At 42.7% G+C, this 19616-nt stretch overlaps 1 protein-coding gene across 5 annotated transcripts in view; it reads left to right on the forward strand.

The window, feature by feature from the left end:
- The window catches only part of abr (ABR activator of RhoGEF and GTPase), a 244661-nt gene that overhangs the window by 98272 nt on the left and 126773 nt on the right, over positions 1-19616 (forward strand). Inside the window, exon 1 of one of the 5 annotated variants that reach the window (XM_024431740.1) lies at positions 15838-16360. The exons of 3 other annotated variants lie outside the window; for them this stretch is intronic. In XM_024431740.1, coding sequence (XP_024287508.1) covers positions 16211-16360 — 150 coding nt within the window. In that variant the 5' untranslated portion in view covers positions 15838-16210. Of the gene's footprint in view, positions 1-15837; positions 16361-19616 lie in introns of those variants that run through there. One more of the 5 variants, XM_024431742.2, reaches the window with a different exon arrangement.

Genomic DNA, 19616 nt, shown 5'->3' on the forward strand with positions numbered 1-19616 from the left:
GGTTATGAAAGCGTTGAATACAAAGTAACAACTTAAACATGAACTTACTCATAAAACAGCAGCTCTTTACTGTATTTGTTGAGTCTCTGTAGTAATTTTTTTAACATGTTTTGAAATCTCACAGTATCAACTTTTCTGTAGCTTTATTTTATGTGTGCTAAATTATGGAAGACATGGTAATCTGAGCCATCCGATTGGCCATCGGTAGACCTATGGTGCACTTGATTTTTATCTCTTGGCCCTCTGAGAAGGCGCAGGGCAGCTGAATTGGGTGCACCTACCAACATCAGCCGAGACAACAACAAAAAATAGGAACAAGGCTTTATCATTGGGTTTTTTACAGAAATGTTTGGCGATCCACTAGGAATGCCTTGGATATTGACCGGTTGGTGACCACTGCTCTAGAAAGTTGAGTGAAGTTCAATCTTGTGCATCTCTCTGTGGGCTGATATTTCTTCTGCACAGCAGCCCCAGAGAGCTGCGCAACAGTCTCGGGGTACTGTGTGTCCGCATGCAGTTTAGAGGGAACATTGCTCACAACTGCACTTCAAAACACAGTTTGAGAAGAAAGCCACAATGCTTTGTGGGAAATGAAGTCCTCCACTACCCACTGATGGTACAAATTACTGTCTTTGGTAATATTGTGCCTACTTCCTGTATGCCCATGTAATTAACCACTAGAATTCTATCTTCACAGTAACACTGCAGGTGCTGCATTCATTCACATCCTCGGAATGACATCGGTCGCTATTAGCACTAAGCTACAATCTGCTGTCCTCTCTCTGAGACATAGGCCTTTTGACACTGCATGGTTCTTAGCCCCAGGCTAAGACTGTCCCTGGGCTAGCTTATCCTGTGTTCACACAAGCATTTGTTAACCCTGGGCTGAGCTTTAGCCATGGGCTAAGGATTCACACTTGTATTCCAAAGCCCTGAGCTAACGAACAAACACAGCATGCGACCAACAATCTATCGCGGCGACACAACCAATGTTATAAGTAAATAATTTATTAAGATATTATTTCCTTGCTTCTAATCTAGCATTTTGTTTCCAAGAGTGATTGTTTGTAAACCTTGCTGTCTGACATCGGAAACTATGTTTCACTTTTTGAAACGTTATCTCGCCCCTGTACGTAGAATGCTGTCCACGGATGAGACAAACTTTTCTGATCCAGGCAAAAATCATGCAATATTATTACTATTATTATTATTATTATTGATTGTAATATCGAATTAAATGTCAAAAGAAAAGTTACGAAAGTTAGTTTTTTGTTTTCAGAAGAAAAGATGAAGTAGTTAAAATGTAGCTGCAGAACGTGTCACAGGCATCACAAGCATATGCAAAATAAGCAAAAGTGCAGCTTTTGTGATTGGACAGTGAAAGTTCTATGTGTTGTTCTTGACCTTGTTTCACACTGGCTATTTTGGGACTGTGTTTCTGGGGCTAGCCCTGAAAAGTCTGTGCTAACCCTGCTCCAGAGCAGGGCCAGCTAGTCCTTGGCTAAGGTTGGTGCTAGCCCACTTAAGAAAGTGCAAGTGTGAACACTCGCTTAATGACTGTCTGAATGGTAATACACTAACCCAGCTGTTGGGAATACGTCCTCAGTGAGCAGGGCCCAAGGGGTAACGTACTAATGTCAGTGGTGGTATTAGTGACAGTAGATTAGGAGCACTGTGTGTGCACAGGTGTGTCTCTCAATCCTTACACACTGGGCTCTCGGCAGGGACAGAGCTGAACCCGTCCTGACCTCTATCTTCCACGAAGGCCTAAGGCTGACTGAAAATGGAATGTGTGTAAAAAAGTTTATGGAAAAAAAGCTGAGACCTGGGGTGTGGTTTGTAGTGTTACGTCACACTGTATTGTCAACTAAGGAGCGACCGCTTTTAGTCTAACTGACTTATTTTATACACCTGGAATCTCTCTTCAGCATGAAGTAGAACAACATTGTCAGTTGTTCCAACAGAGTAGCTTGCAGTCATATCTCTATCATTGTGACAGGATTCCTTCCTCATGTACTATGGTTCAGTACAGGCCAGTGGTACAGCTCCATCTCCACCTAGTGATGGGAGAGAGACATCGCACCAACAGACATTTCCTCTGCAGCAGTAACTTCTGCAGTGGGCCTACACAGCAAATTGATCTGCAAAGGATGACTCATGAGGCAATGGTCAGAACACATAAGCCGGCCGGCCGGCTGCAACAGAGCCTGGACTCGAACCCAGAATCTCTAGTGTCACTGCAATGCAGTGCCTTGGCCTCCCGAGTGGCGCAGTGGTCTCTTTCCACGCCATGTCGCCCATTGGGAGATGCTATTCTCCACAGTGGGCATAGATTTCAGTGAGCATAAGGGTGCACACACTGAGAACGAAATCTATTACATCTGCCAAACTACAGTATGGATGTTACTGTTTCTTCAGGGAGTGCTTCTACACCTGCATTGCTTGCTGTTTGGGGTTTTAGGCTGGGTTTCTGTACAGAACTTTGAGATATCAGCTGATCTAAGAAGGGCTATATAAATAAATTTGATTTGATTAGTAACAAAGATGAAGTAATGTGTTCGCTGAATTCCCATCATGTTTGCTATTTCATCCAGCCACAGAAGAAATATAAGCTAAGCAATTTATTTTGTATTTGAATTTTGCATTTTTAAAGATAGGAGATATTATTTACACAAATTAATGAGACTGGGATTGCAAGTATACCTCCATGAAGATATGGTAAAGTTGGCCTCATGTATAGGCACTCTAACAAATAGATAAAACCAATGACATCCCAAATAAGTTAACAGTTTTTAATGAAGCTAGCAATGCTAATGGAAAATGTATAAAAATATATATTAAAGTCGGTTTTTAGTAGTTGAAAAGGTCTACATATTGTGAAGTAGAGGGAGAGAGACGGATGTTAACAGTTTATGCAGCTCGGTCTACTACTGTACAACTCACACACACATCATGCATATCAATGTATTTAGGCATGATCATTGATCATACTGACCTGAAGTATTTTAAACATTTGTTTTGCAAATGGAGGAACAGTTCATCTGATTTTGTTCATCTAAATGCAAATCATACATCTGTGATTGACAGTATGCAGGTATTATTGCATGTTGACTCACCAATCACAGTGAAATTAGATTCAATCTAGCCATGATTAGGGCTGTGGCGGTAACTCATTTTGTCAGCTGGTGATTCTCAAACAAATCACTGTCGGTCTCACAGAAATTTACCATTAATTAACAAAGACATTTGGCATCTCCTGGCTTCCACACGCCTACAAGCCATTTTTAAAAACTAATAAAATATAACTATTTTCTCCAAGCGATTTGAGGGAATGCGCACATGCGGCTAATCTGTGTTGAGTTGTTAACAAAGAAATAGGTACTCCTAAATGCTTAATTTAGAGTTATTTATGTAACTTTAGTTGTTCTACAAACGTTGGGCTAAATGTTTTGATTTTTAATACATTGTAAGGCTGCATGATGAGACTATTACAGTCGTATGAAAAAGTTTGGGCACCCCTGACAATTTCCATGATTTCCATTTACAAATAATTGGGTGTTTGGATCAGCAATTTCATTTTGATCTATCAAATAACTGATGGACACAGTAATATTTCAGTAGTGAAATGAAGTTTATTGGATTAACAGAAAATGTGCAATATGCATCAAAACAAAATTATACAGGTGCATAAATTTGGGCACCCCAATAGAAAAATCACATCAATATTTAGTAGAGCCTCCGTTTGCTAAAATAACAGCCTCTAGACGCTTCCCATAGCCTCTAATGAGTGTCTGGATTCTGGGTGAAGGTATTTTGGACCATTCCTCCTTACAAAACCTCTCCAGTTCAGTTAGGTTTGATGGTTGCCGAGCATGGACAGCCCGCTTCAAATCATCCCACAGATTCTCAATGATATTCAGGTCTGGGGACTGGGATGGCCATTCCAGAACATTGTACTTGTTCCTCTGCATAAATGCCCGGGTAAATTTTGAGCAGTGTTTTGGGTCGTTGTCTTGTTGAAATATCCAGCCCCGGCGTAACTTCAACTTTGTGACTGATTCGTCAACATTATTCCCAAGAATCTGCTGATATTAAGTGGAATCCATGCGACCCTCAACTTTAACAAGATTCCCAGTACCGGCACTGGCCACACAGCCCCACAGCATGATGGAACCCCCACCAAATTTGACTGTGGGTAGCAAGTGTTTTTCTTGGAACGCTGTGTTCTTTTGCCGCCATGCATAACGTCCCTTGTTATGTCCAGATAACTCAATCTTTGTTTCATCAGTCCACAGCACCTTATTCCAAAATTAAGCTGGCTTGTCCAAATGTGCGTTTGCATACCTCAAGCGACTCTGTTTGTGGCGTGTGTGCAGAAAAGGCTTCTTCCGCATCACTCTCCCATACAGCTTCTCCTTGTGCAAAGTGCGCTGAATTGTTAAACGATGCACAGTGACACCATCTGCAGCAAGATGATGTTGTAGGTCTTTGGAGGTGTTCTGTAGGCTGTTTTTGACCGTTCTCACCAACCTTCGCCTTTTGCCTCCGATATTTTACTTGGCCTGCCACTTCTGGCCTTAACAAGAACTGTGCCTGTGGTCTTCCATTTCCTCACTATGTTCCTCACATTGGACACTGACAGCTTTTTTGTAGCCTTCCTCTAACCATAATGTTGAACAATCTTTGTTTTCAGGTCATTTGAGAGTTGTTTTGAGGCCACCATGTTGCCACTATTCAGAGGAGAGTCAAAGAGAACAACAACTTGCAATTGGCCACCTTAAATACATTTTCTCATGATTGGATGCACTTGTCTATGAAGTTCAAGGCTTAATGAGCTCATCAAACCAATTGTGTGTTCCAATTAATCAGTGCTAAGTAGTTACAGGTATTCAAATCAACAGAATGACAATGGTGCCCGCATTTTTGCATAGCCTATTTTTCACATCTGATTTAATTTCATACAACTTAATATTGCTACACTAAAAATCTTTGTCTGGACAATACCCCAGTACTCGGCTTTTATTAGAAAATGAATGGCATGCCACTGTGATCATTTTCTGGGACGACAGAGTAAATTATTATGCAGCCTCAGAGGGGTGCCCAAACTTTTTCATTTGACTGTATGATGATTTGAAAAAGTTGCTTGAAATGCATGAGCTCTGCTTAGTTTTCTGGGCAGGCTGTACTCACTCCAATAGTCTCTCATTCAAAATTTGACAAGCACTTGATAATGCCTCGAATTTCATGGTGACATCCCCTTTGTGGCCATAATGCACCCTAAAAAAATCCATGCCTTTTTGCAGGCCGGAGTGCTGAGTTGTGCCCTTCTCCCTGCGTGTGCTGTGTAATCCAAAGCGTCTCTCACTCACATGGCTCTCCATCACTTGATCGGGTCTTTCTCACAGGCTACAAGTGAAGATAGACACATCGTGGACGCAACTGCGTGTGTCCTTATCCAATTCCGAGGTGCATATTGAAGATATTGGAAGAACTGTCCACATTTACTTTGTCAGCCAACAAGATGAGGCCTAACGAACAGCAAAAGCACTAGCCTATGTCAATCTACAATCCCCCATAGTACAAAAGTCAACCTATTCTATTCTGTGCGAGAAATACTTTTCCCAAACATAGTCTGGGACAGTTGTGGGATGCGATAGATCCCAAATTTATACAACCATTAGCATCAAAAACGATTAGGCTATTTCGTCACATTAATGCACACATGGTACTGTAGTTAGGCTATTTCGTCACATTAATGCACACATGGTACTGTAGTTAGGCTATTTCGTCACATTAATGCACACATGGTACTGTAGTTAGGCTAAAAGCGCAAATGTTCCATTAGCGGAAAACACCATTATCAAAAGTGACCGCAAATGCAATTATGCATGTAATGTTTTTATTATAAAGGTGCATTTTTACAGTGAAAATTATCGTCCCCAAATTTGAAACTCATGCACTGCTTATAAATGCCAGTTAGGCTCTTCACCCCTTGTAAAGCGGATGAATCTGTTTAATTTTAAGAAGTTATTTGGCCACTTTAGTTGTGATACAAACCTCATTAAAACAAATAGGCCTATGGGCTAGGCTACATGAGGTGTGCGACTATGATTTGAGTAAGTCACACAAAAAAAGGCTTTGTTTCTTATGCTGGCGTCATTCACAAGTGATAGGCTAATATTGTCACCCATCAGACTATTCTTGATTTAATCTTGTCTTTACATATACTAAATAATATGTGACATTTTGTTTTTATTTAGAATGGACCATTATAATGCAACTGTCTCGAAACAGGGGCAGCGGGAGAAATACATGTTATTTATGCACTTAAATAGCGAATGGAGGATGCTTTTCCCGTGGTTTATTTTCATGCCAGCCAGGTAGGCTATACTCATGTTGTAAAGATAAGCAATGTGCTTAATATTAGGAAAGTTGAGAAATAAAATATAGTAGGCCTAGCCTACAGAAAGCTGATGGGATCCTCGTCTTATTATTAGTGGCCATCACAGTTTTCTCCTGCAATTGCATAGCCTATAGACATGTTGCGCTCATGGACTCTCATGAATGTCAGGCTCTCATCAAACCCTACTTCCCAACCTGAGAACTCTGTTCTGCTACTGGTCTCTTGGCCCTCCCACCCCTACGGGAGGGCAGCTCCCACTCAGCCCAGTCCAAGCTCTTCTCTGTCCTGACACCCCTATGGGAGGGTAGCTCCCGCTCTTCTCTGTGCTGACACCCCTATGGTGGAACCAGCTTCCCCTTGAAGCTAAGATAGCAGAGTCCCTACACATACATGAAACCTTACCTCTTCGAAGAATATCTTAAATAACCCCCCATCTTAATAGCTCTGGCTTTGCTCAAATCAAATCAATGTATTTGTCACGTGCGCCGAATACAACAGACCCTACAGTGGAATGCTTACTTACAGGCTCTAACCAATAGTGCAAAAAAGGTGTGTGTGTGTGTGTGTGTGTTGACATGCATCAGACAGTCCTTGCACTTTGAAACCCACACCCATGGTGTCTTATAGCACCACCCACTGGGTGAAATGGCGGAAAAAAGACTGCACACACCCGGCGTTACAATGACAAGTAGCGCAGCAGATGACTGCTGTCTGAACACACATTTGATTTGGTCACTTGTAACTTGCCATTTGGACAGTCAGTATTCCAAAACGGGAATAGAAAAACAAAACTGGTTTGAGCATTAAGGCATACAGTGTGAACAAGGAAATAGTGGCTATACATTCCTGCCAGGGAGACTGACTAAAATCATTATTTGCTGTTGATTGAGCAGTGATGAGAATCTAGTGTTGGGTTGAAAACTATTAATGATGAAAATGTAGGCTAGTTACTGTATGAGTGTTGTTTAATGGAGACTGTTTCTATATGTACAGTGTGTTCATAAAGTATTCAGACCCCTCGACTTATTCCACATTTTGTTACGTTACAGCCGTATTCTGAAATTGATTAAATAAAAATGAATCCTCAGCAGTCTACACACAATACCCCATAATGACAATGTGAAAAAAGGTTTTTATAAATTTTTTCTAAATTGATTAAAAATACAAAACAGAACTTATTTACATAAGTATTCAGACCCTTTGCTATGAGACTGAAAATTGAGCTCAGCTTCATCCTGTTTCCATTCAGCATCCTTGATGTTTCTAAAACTTTATTGGAGTCCACCTGTGGTAAATTCAATTGATTTGGACATGATTTGAAATGGCACACACTTGTCTATATAAGGTCCCACAGTTGACAGTGCATGTCAGAGAAAAAAACCAAGCCACGAGGTTGAAGGAATTGTCCATAGAGCTCAGATCTGGCGAAGGGTTCCAAAAAATATCTGCAGCATTGAAGGTCCCCAAGAACACAGTGGCCTCCATCATTCCCAAATAGAAAAAGTTTGAAACCACCAAGACTCTTCCTAGAGCTGGCCGTCTGACAGGGAGACTAGTCAGGATCGAGGGAAAGATGAACGGAGCAAAGTACAGAGATCCTTGATTAAAAACCTGCTCCAGAGTGCTCAGGACCTCAGACTGGGGCGAAGGTTCACCTTCAAACAGGACAACCTCCCTAAGCATATGACCAAGACAACGCAGGAGTGGCTTCGGGACAAGTCTCAATGTCCTTTAGTGGCCCGGCCAGAGCCTGGACTTGTACCCAATCGAACATCGAGAGTGACTTGAAAATAGCTGTGCAGCGACGCTCCCCATCCAACCTGACAGAACTTGAGAGGATCTGCAGTGAAGAATGGGATAAACTCCCCAAATACAAGTGTGCCAAGCTTGTAGCGTCAAACCCAAGAAGACTTGAGGCTGTAATCGCTGCCAAACGTGTTTCAACAAAGTACTGAGTAAAGGGTCTGAATACTTATGTAAATGTGATATTTAAGTTTTTTATTTTTAATACATTAGCAAAAATGTCTAAAACCTGTTTTTGCTTTGTCATTAGGGGGTATTATGTGTAGATTGATGAGGGGGAAAAAAACAATTTAATTCATTTTAGATTAAGGCTGTAATTTAACAAAATGTGAAAAAAGTCCAGGGGTCTAAATACTTTCCAAATGCAACATGCAACAATTTCAAGATTTTACTGAGTTTCAGCTCATGTAAGGAAATCAGTCAATTGAAATAAATGTATTAGGCCCTAATCTATGGATTCCACGACTGGGAATACAGATATGCGTCTGTTGGTCACAGATGCTTTCAACAACAACAAAAAAGTAGGGGACTGGATCAGAAAACCGTTCACTGTCTGATGTGACCACAATGTGCCTCATGCAACGCGACACATCTCCTTTGCAGAAAGTTGATCAGGCTGTTGATTGTGGAATGTTGTCCCACTCCTCTTTAATGGCTGTACGAAGTTGCTGGATATTGGCGGGAACTGGAACACACTGTCGTACACGTTGATCTAGAGCATCCCAAACATGCTCGATGGGTGACATGTCTGGTGAGTATGCAGACCATGGAAGAACTGGCACGTTTCAGCTTCCAGGAATTGTATACATATACTTGAGACGTGGGGCTGTGCATTATCATGCTGAAACATGTGGTGATTGCGGCGGATGAATGGCACGACAGGATCTCATCACGGTATCTCTGTGCATTCAAATTGCCATCAAATGCAATTGTGTTCATTGTCTGTTGTCCATACCAAAACCCCACCGCCACCATGGTGCACTCTGTTCACAACTTCGACATCAGCAAACCTCTCACCCATACAACGCCATACACGTGGTCTGTGGTTGTGAGGCCGGTTGGACGTACTGCCAAATTTTCTAAAATGACGGCTTATGGAGGATAAATTAACATGACATTCTCTGGCAACAGCTCTGGTGGACATTCCTGCGGCCAGCATGCCAATTGCACGCTCCCTCAAAATTTGAGACATCTATCGCATTGTGTTGTGTGACAAAAACTGCACATTTTAGAGTGATCTTTCATTGTTCCCAACACAAGGTGCACCTGTGTAATGATCATGCCGTTTAATCAGCTTTTTGACATGCCACACCTGTCAGGTGGATGGATTATCTCGGCAAAGGAGAATTGCTCACTAGCAGGGATGTAAACAAATTTGTGCACCATATTTGACAGAAATAAGCTTTTTTTGCATATGGAACATTTCTGTGATCTTACATTTCAGCTCATGAAACATGTTGTATTAAAAAAAAATGTGTGTATGTATGTTTATACAGTATATCACAAAAGTGAGTACACCCCTCACATTTTTGTAAATATTTGAGTATATCTTTTCATGTGACAACACTGAAGAAATGACACTTTGCTACAATGTAAAGTAGTGAGTGTACAGCTTGTATTACAGTGTAAATTTGCTGTCCCCTCAAAATAACTCAACACACAGCCGTTAATGTCTAAACCGCTGGCAACAAAAGTGAGTACACCCCTAAGTGAAAATGTCCAAATTGGGCCCAATTAGCCATTTTCCCTCCCCGGCGTCATGTGACTCGTTCGTGTTACAAGGTCTCCGGTGTGAATGGGGAGCAGGTGTGTTAAATCTGGTGTCATCACTCTCACACTCCCTCATACTGACTGGTCACTGGAAGTTCATCATGGCACCTCATGGCAAAGAACTCTCTGAGGATCTGAAAAAAATAATTGTTGCTCTACATAAAGATGGCCTGGGCTATAAGAGGATTGCCAAGACCCTGAAACTGAGCTGCAGCATGGTGGCCAAGACCATACAGCGGTTTAACTGGACAGGTTCCACTCAGAACAGGCCTCGCCATGGTCGACCAAAGAAGTTGAGTGCACATGCTCAGTGTCATATCCAGAGGAAATAGACGTATGAGTGCTGCCAGCATTGCTGCAGAGGTTGAAGGGGTGGGAGGTCAGCCTGTCAGTGCAGTATTTGGTTCAGATGGTGTCAAGCATGTGTGGCGGCAACCAGGTGAGGAGTACAAAGACAAGTGTGTCTTGCCTACAGTCAAGCATGGTGGTTGGGAGTGTCATGGTCTGGGGCTGCATGAGTGCTGCCGGCACTGGAGAGCTACAGTTCATTGAGGGAACCATGAATGCAAACATGTACTGTGACATACTGAAGCAGAGCATGATACCCTCCCTTCGTAGACTGGGCCGCAGGGCAGTATTCCAACATGATAACGACCCCAAACACACCTCCAAGATGACCACTGCCTTGCTAAAGAAGCTGAGGGTAAAGGTGATGGACTGGCCAAGCATGTCTCCAGACCTAAACCCTATTGAGCATCTGTGGGGCATCCTCAAACGGAAGGTGGAGGAGTGCAAGGTCTCTAACATCCACCAGCTCCGTGATGTCGTCATGGAGGAGTGGAAGAGGACTCCAGTGGCAACCTGTGAAGCTCTGGTGAACTCCATGCCCAAGAGGATTAAGAGTGCTGGAAAATGATGGTGGCCACACAAAATATTGACACTTTGGGCCCTTTATTTTGGACATTTTCACTTAGAAGTGTACTCACTTTTGTTGCCAGCGGTTTAGACATTAATGGCTAAACAAGCAAATGTACACTGTAATACAAGCTGTACACTCACTACTTTACATTGCAGCAAAGTGTCATTTCTTCAGTGTTGTCACATGAAAAGATATACTCACATTTTTACAAAAATGTGAGGGGTGTACACACTTGTGATATACTGTATATGTGTGTGTATATATATGTATACATGTATGTATACAGTGGGGAGAACAAGTATTTGATACACTGCCGATTTTGCAGGTTTTCCTACTTACAAAGCATGTAGAAAACCACATTGTATGATTTTTAAGTAATTAATTTGCATTTTATTGCAAAATCGGCAGTGTATCAAATACTTGTTCTCCCCACTGTGTGTGTGTGTGTGTGTGTGTGTGTGTGTGTATATATGTGTGTGTGTGTGTGTATATATATATGTGTGTGTGTATATACACTACTCAAATAAATAAAGGGAACACTTAAACAACACAATGTAACTCCAAGTCAATCACACTTCTGTGAAATCAAACTGTCCACTTAGGAAGCAACACTGATTGACAATAAATGTCACATGCTGTTGTGCAAATGGAATAGACAACAGGTGGAAATTATAGGCATTTAGCAAGACACCCCCAATAAAGGAGTGGTTCTGCAGGTGGGGACCACAGACCACTTTTCAGTTCCTATGCTTCCTGGCTGATGTTTTGGTCACTTTTGAATGCTGCCGGTGCTTTCACTCTAGTGGTAGCATGAGTCTACAACCCACACAAGTGGCTCAGGTAGTGCAGCTCATCCAGGATGGCACATCAATGCGAGATGTGGCAAGAAGGTTTGCTGTTTCTGTCAGCGTAGTGTCCAGAGCATGGAGGCGCTACCAGGAGACAGGCCAGTACATCAGGAGATCTGGAGGAGGCCATAGGAGGGCAACAACCCAGCAGCAGGACCGTTACCTCCGCCTTTGTGCGAGGAGGAGCACTGCCAGAGCCCTGCAAAATGACCTCCAGCAGGCCACAAATGTGCATGTGTCTGCTCAAATGGTCAGAAACAGACTCCATGAGGGTGGTATGAGGGCCCGATGTCCACAGGTGGGGGTTGTGCTTACAGCCCAACACCGTGCAGGACGATTGGCATTTGCCAGAGAACACCAAGATTGGCAAATTCGCCTCTGGCGCCCTGTGCTCTTCACAGATGAAAGCAGGTTCACACTGAGCACATGTGACAGACGTGACAGTCTGGAGACGCCGTGGAGAACGTTCTGCTGCATGCAACATCCTCCAGCATGACCGGTTTGGCGGTGGGTCAGTCATGGTGTGGGGTGGCATTTCTTTGGGGGGCCGCACAGCCCTCCATTTGCTCGCCAGAGGTATCCTGACTGCCATTAGGTACCGAGATGAGATCCTCAGACCCCTTGTGAGACCATATGCTGGTGCGGCTGGCCCTGGGTTCCTCCTAATGCAAGACAATGCTAGACCTCATGTGGCTGGAGTGTGTCAGCAGTTCCTGCAAGAGGAAGGCATTGATGCTATGGACTGGCCCGCCCGTTCCCCAGACCTGAATCCAATTGAGCACATCTGGGACATCATGTCTCGCTCCATCCACTAATGCCACGTTGCACCACAGACTGTCTAGGAGTTGGCGGATGCTTTAGTCCAGGTCTGGGAGAAGATCCCTCAGGAGACCATCCGCCACCTCATCAGGAGCATGCCCAGGCATTGTAGGGAGGTCATACAGGCACGTGGAGGCCACACACACTACTGAGCCTCATTTGGACTTGTTTTAAGGACATTACATCAAAGTTGGATCAGCCTGTAGTGTGGTTTTCCACTTTAATTTTGAGTGTGACTCCAAATCCAGACCTCCATGGGTTGATAAATTAGATTTCCATTGATAATTTTTGTGTGATTTTGTTGTCAGCTCATTCAACTATGTAAAGAAAGAAGTATTTAATAAGAATATTTCATTCATTCAGATCTAGGATGTGTTATTTTAGTGTTCCCTTTATTTTTTTGAGCAGTGTATATGTATATATGTATGTATGTATGTATGTGTATGTATATGTGTGTGTGTGTATACGTGTGTATACACACAGTTGAAGTCGGAAATATACATACACCTTAGCCAAATGCATTTAAACTCCGTTTTTCACAATTCCTGACATTTAATCCTTGTAAAAATTCACTGTCTTACGTCAGTTAGGATCACCACTTTATTTTAAAAATGTGAAATGTCAGAATAATAGTTGAGAGAATTATTTATTTCAGCTTTTATTTCTTTCATCACGTTCCCAGTGGGTCAGAAGTTTACATACACTCAATTAGTATTTTATAGCATTGCCTTTTAAATTGTTTAACTTGGGTCAAATGTTTCGGGTTGCCTTCCACAAGCTTCCTGCAATAAGTTGGGTGAATTTCCTCCATTCCTCCTGACAGAGCTGGTGTAACTGAGTCAGGTTTGTAGGCGTCCTTGCTCACACACAGCTTTTCAGTTTTGCCCACAACCGTCCTTCATGGTTGGGATGGTGTTCTTCAGCTTGCAAGCATTTCCCTTTTTCCTCCAAACATAACAATTGTCATTATGGCCAAACAGTTCTATTTTTGTTTCATCAGACCAGATGAACATTTTGGACATTTCTCAAACAAGTACCATCTTTGTCCCCATGTGCAGTTGCAAACCGTAGTCTGGCTTTTTTATGGTGGTTTTGGAGCCGTGGCTTCTTCTTGCTGAGCGGCCTTTCAGCTTATGTGGATATAGATACTTTTGTACCTGTTTTCTCCAGCATCTTCACAAGGTCACCAACGTACGTTCATCTCTAGGAGACAGAACGCGTCTCCTTCCTGAGCGGCATGACGGCTGCGTGGTCCCATGGTGTTTATACTTGCGTACTATTGTTTGTATAGATGAATGTGGTACCTTAAGGTGTTTGGAAATTGCTTCCAAGGATGAACCAGACTTGTGGAGGTCTAAAATTATTATTTTTTAAATTCTGAGGTCTTGGCTGATTTCTTTAGATTTTCCCATGATGTCAAGCAAAGAGGCACTGAGTTTGAAGGTAGGCCTTGAAATACATCCACAGATACACCGCCAATTGACTCAAATTGTCAATTAGCCTACCAGAAACTTCTAAAGCCATGACATAATTTTCTGGAATTTTCCAAGCTGTTTAAAGGCACAGTCAACTTAGTGTATGTGAACTTCTGACCCACTGGAATTGTGATACAGTGAATTTTAAGTGAAATAATCTGTCTGTAAACAATTGTTGAAAAAATGACATGTCATGCACAAAGTAGAAGTCCTAACTGACTTGCCAAAACTAGTTTGCTAACAAGAAATTTAAGGAATAGTTGAAAAACAAGTTTTCATGACTCCAACCTAAGTGTATGTAAACTTCCGACTTCAACTATATATACACACACACTGAACAAAATCTGTATATATATATATATATATATTTGGGAGGTAGTAGCAATAATTTCCCTGTCTGTCTCAGTCAGTTCCATCAGGTATTATCTTTACTTTTTAAATCCCACAATCTGCTCTGCTTTATCTCAGCAATACTGCTGCCTCAGGTCACATGATCAGCATGTTGACCTCTGGTTGGTTGGCCTGCAGAGCTCTGAGGAAAGGGGAAACACTCAAACCCAAATCCTTTTCTTCATGACTTGCAGGAAGCCATTTCCTTGTTTTGAGGTGTGAAGGGTGTTTTTAGATATCTGTTTGCTACTTATTTTCAGTTTTTTCACATTCTTTAAAAAAAGAAGTAATATCCTCAATTAACTTGATACAAGTGTACAGACAAATTACATTTTATAAGGTATGGTCAATAGAGGAGAGAACAAGATATGATTATATTTTTTTGCAGAACTGAAAAGCTATAAATGCTTTTCTCTTGTGAAACGCAGGTCGTAAAAGGATGAATACAACCCCTAACAGTAGAAGTGTGTGAGATTTGACCATAGCTGGATTTTACTCTGGGTGTGTCAGTGTCCCCTATGTCTAACAGTGTCCCATAGTACTTCTCATTGACTAGATCTGTTCATCGACACGGAGTCCCTCTCCATGGAGTCTGAAGGCTATTGGACAGTGGGAGGTCCTTTCCACAGGCCCGTTATAAGTGTCTCTCGGTCTGTCTGTCCAGTCACTGACTCACTGTTTGGTTGTGTTGAACAAGGGACCATGGCCATGGGTCTATTAGGAGAAAACCAACACAGCAAATAAAATAAGTGTCAAAGTTTCCACCCTGCTGGAAATATACGCTCTGCAATGCTGAAGAGCTCCGTGTGTGTGTGTGTGTGTGTGTGTGTGTGTGTGTGTGTGTGTGTGTGTGTACACTCAAGCATGCGGACATAATAAGTCTTTTATGTTATGCACTCTGATCTTCATCACTAGATCACACTGGAAGTCAGATCAGTTTCACTGCTGAAAATGTTTTTTAAAGTATTTTTTTAAATTCCAAGTACTGACTGTCTCTTTATATAAAGAAATATAAAGCAGCTATTTCTGTTATGTCCACTTATTTTCATTTAGCTACTATATATGTGGTCATGTTTCTTGTGGTGATGCGTCACTCACAAAGCCATTCTACTCCTCTCTTGTTTATGTGGTATGTTTATTTGGTTACGAAGCGATTGTTCTATAGGCCTACTTTGTGCTTGTGCAGAAACCTCTATATATTCAGGAAACAGCATCTGAACTCTGACCTATAATTACATACACCTAGAACAGCATTCACTCAGAGAGTGAGAGAGAGTGCGAAAGAGAGAGCAAGACCCTGTGAGGAAGTGACTGGGGGTTGTGCTCTCTGGCCGTTGCTGTGGAGAGAGGAGGGGAGCGGCCTCATCGACAGAGGCAGAACAGTGACACACACCAGGAAGACGGGGGAAGGGAAGGAGGTAGGCGGGGCTCGCTCTCTCCTCATGTTCGTTTTGTGTTACGAAGCGAGTGTGTATGTGTGTGTCTGCTGCGCACAACACCAGCAACAGCTGAATGAAGTGGAGCTCCAGCTAAAGGCTATCTGGCTCTTAACAGAAGGATAAGGAACAAGAAGAAGAAAATAAAGACAGACAGCGAGAGAGACTAAACAGCAGAACATTAAGTATTTCAAGGAGGGCTGAGGAGGGTTGTGGGCCCTGAAGGAAGGACTAGACCTGCTTTCTGCACTGGAGGAAGGACTGATGTGCCAGGTCAGGCCGAGAGAAGCCTGAAGAAGGAAGGGAGAGCAGTAGCAAGACAGGGAGCAGGCCTTGTTAGGAGGACCATGGAGGTGGATGAAGAGAAGGTGTTGTGCTACCTGGACAAAGTGCTGGAGGATGAGGATGAGAATGTGTTTGAGTGTGAAGACATGGACCTGGAGAGTCCACTCCCACCAGGAGACATGCTCATGACTCCTGTCCACAGGCAGTTCAGGGTGAGTCTCAGGCTGCGTCCACAATGGCACCCTATCCCCTATATAAATGCACTTATTTTTACCAGATAGGGCTTGACAACATAGGGCTTTGGCCAAAAGTAGAGTGCAATATGTAGGGAATAGGGTGCCATTTCAGATTTGTCCTCAGCCTTCCACTGAAACAGGATTTGACAGCAGGAAGAAACTGCCAACGCACCACTGCTTGCTCACTCATACACAGCCTAGGTCTTTACTGTGTGCCTGGCTAAAAATAACCAAGTGGGTAGTCTTATTGGTGCCTTTTCACAATGTGGCCTCACTGTGTGTGTGTGTGTGTGTGTGTGCGCAGACCTCCACTGTGATAGGGTTGTGTGTGTGTTGGCCAGAGAGCTCCTTACAGACCCCTCAACCTGATGGGTGGAGACATGCTCCAGTCTGAACCAGATTTACTCTCCTCCTGTCACGTCGTATGTATCTCTGGGGAGAGGAGGGGTGGAACGAAGGAGGAAGAGAGGAAGTTAATGCTGTCAGAATAAATATTTCACTGACATCACTCGCACTGACTGACATGTGTGACAGTGAGACCATGTGTGTGTGTTCCTACAGGTAGGGCTTGATCGCATAGTGCGCTATGTAGGCGATAGGGTGCCATTTCAGATTTGTCCTCAGCCTACTGATCGGACGGGGAAGAAACACCCAATGCAGGCTAGGTGTATACTGTGTGGTGTCAGTATAAAACTGTAAGTGACGTCCCTCACGCTGACTGAAGTGTGTGTGTGTTCCTACAGGTTGAGTTGGACTGATAAAGACAGTGCTGCTCTTAGCCAGCCTCTTACCAGCTGAGTCACCTGGCTATAACACATTAACCAGTGCATCACTGTGATTGGGAAAAGAGCATTGAACTCAGCTTTGTTGAGTATTGTACAGTACATGCCTAAGTCATAAACTAGACAGGTTTATTAGAAAAGGTGCAGCAAACTCCTCGGTCACGTTTAGTGAACTCCTCGGTCACGTTTAGTACCCTAATATTGTGGACTGCTGCAGATAGAAATGTAATCGGTAGTTCCTTATTCCACATGTCAGAAAGGTGTGTTTGTTGTGCTACAGAAAATATTTATACGTGAAAGTTCCACAACGTTGTGCCTACAGGTTCGGGAGCGTCTTCCAGACATACAGTAGCCCTCTGGAGAAGAGTTTTTCCTGTCTGTCCTCAACCTCCACTACTTCACACTGGGCCTGGGAATTACACAAGTCTACTGGCTCTTTATAGGCATATTTATCTGTTTGTGTGTCTTCCAGAATGCTCAGGATGATTACAAGCAGAGTGCTTTGAGGCCAATGTTTAGGAGAGAGGAGTTACTGTGACTTAAGTGTGTTTTCTTTGGTCTAATGAAATAACATCTGTGCAAACAAACACAGTGCCACGTCATAGAACACAGAACCTGAGCCTGGCCTTCAGTAGCTCAGCCACATCTGTGTGTGTGTTTCATGTCACAGTGCTTGTCAGTCTGCTGCCTGTCTGTAGAATAAAAGCCCTATATAGTGGTAAACCTGTCAAACCGCCTCAGCACTGTGAAGCGTTGTGCAGCGTTGTAAAGTGCTGTAAAGCCTGCATCAGCACGCTGTTACTGTAGGAAGTCCTGGCTCTATCTGTTTCATTTTCCATTTGCGAGAGCATGGCCATCAGAAACACCACAGCATTTCCTGGAAAGGACCCCGATTCCACCTCTGTTTCCTTCAGCAGTGCGTTGGGCAACCTCTTAAGTCATCCTGACTCCTATCAGAACTAATAGAGGAGCACCGTTCTCAGTGCACTGTCCTGGTTGAGCCTAGAGGCACAGATTTACACTTCTGTTCAAACATTTGGGTTCACTTAGAAATATCCTTGTTTTTGAAGGAAAAGCATTTTTTTTGTCCATTAAAATAACATCAAATTGATCTTAAACACAGTGTAGACATTGTTAAAGTTGTAAATGACTATTGTAGCTGGAAACAGCAGATTTTTTATGGAATAACTACATAGAGGCCCATTAACAGCAACCGTCATTCCTGTGTTCCAATGGCACGTTGTGTTAGCTAATCCAGGTTTAGCATTTTAAAGGGATAATTGATCATTAGAAAACCCTTCTGCAATTATGTTAGCACAGCTGAAAACTGTTGCCCTGATTTAAAGAAGCAATAAAACTGGCCTTCTTTAGACTAGTTGAGTATCTGGAGCATCAGCATTTGTGGGTTCGAGTACAGGCTCAAAATTGCCAGAAACTAAGAACTTTTGTGCTGTCCTGTGAAGGGAGTAGTATTCAGTGTTGAACGAGATCTTCAGCTTCTTGGCAATTTCTTTCATGGAAGAGCCTTCATTTCTCAGAACAAGAATAGACTGACAAGTTTCAGAAGAAAGTGCTTTGTTTCTGGCCATTTTGAGCCTGTAATCGAACCCACAAATGCTGATGCTCCAGATACTCAACTAGTCTAAAGAAGGCCAGTTTTATTGCTTCTTTAAATCAGGGCAACAGTTTTCAGCTGTGCTAACATAATTTCAAAAGGGTTTTCTAATGATCAATTAGCCTTTTTAAAATGATAAACTTGGATTAGCGAACACAACGTGCCATTGGAACACAGGAGGGATGGTTGCTGATAATGGGCCTCTGTACGCCTATGTAGATAACCCATTAAACAAAAATCTGCCGTTTCCAGCTACAATAGTCTTTTTCAACATTAACAATGTCTACACTGTGTTTCTGATCAATTTGATGTTATTTTAATGGACAAAAAATGTGCCTTTCAAAAACAAGGACATTTCTAAGTGACCCCAAACTTTTGAACGGTAGTGTACATTTTTGTCATTTAGCAGACACTCTTATCCACAGCAACTTACAGTTAGTGCATTCACTAGGTGGGACAACCACATATCACAGTTATAGTAAGTACATTTTTCCTCAATAAAGTAGCAATCAGCGGTCAGCGCTATATGAAGGTTTTGTTTAGCATAATTTATCCAGGTTAGTTTCATTCAGATGAAATCTCTTAAGCAAGGCAGACCTAGTAGGACCTGGTAAGAGAGCGACTACTCCGTTCTGGTGGTTCAGTCTGATGCCACTAACTAGTAAGACCTCTTACCCTTAACAGTGGAAGTGGAACCTCCCATGTCCCGTCACTGTGATGACTTGGTGTTAGTCGGATCCGTGAGGTCATTGGGGTTAATAAGGTGAGGTACAGTGTGAACTCCTGGTACTCCGTCTCCCTGCCTGTCTCTTATCAGCCTCTGCTTATCTTTGCC

This window comes from Oncorhynchus tshawytscha, linkage group LG09 (assembly GCF_018296145.1).
Source record: "Oncorhynchus tshawytscha isolate Ot180627B linkage group LG09, Otsh_v2.0, whole genome shotgun sequence".
Lineage (NCBI taxonomy): Eukaryota > Metazoa > Chordata > Actinopteri > Salmoniformes > Salmonidae > Oncorhynchus > Oncorhynchus tshawytscha.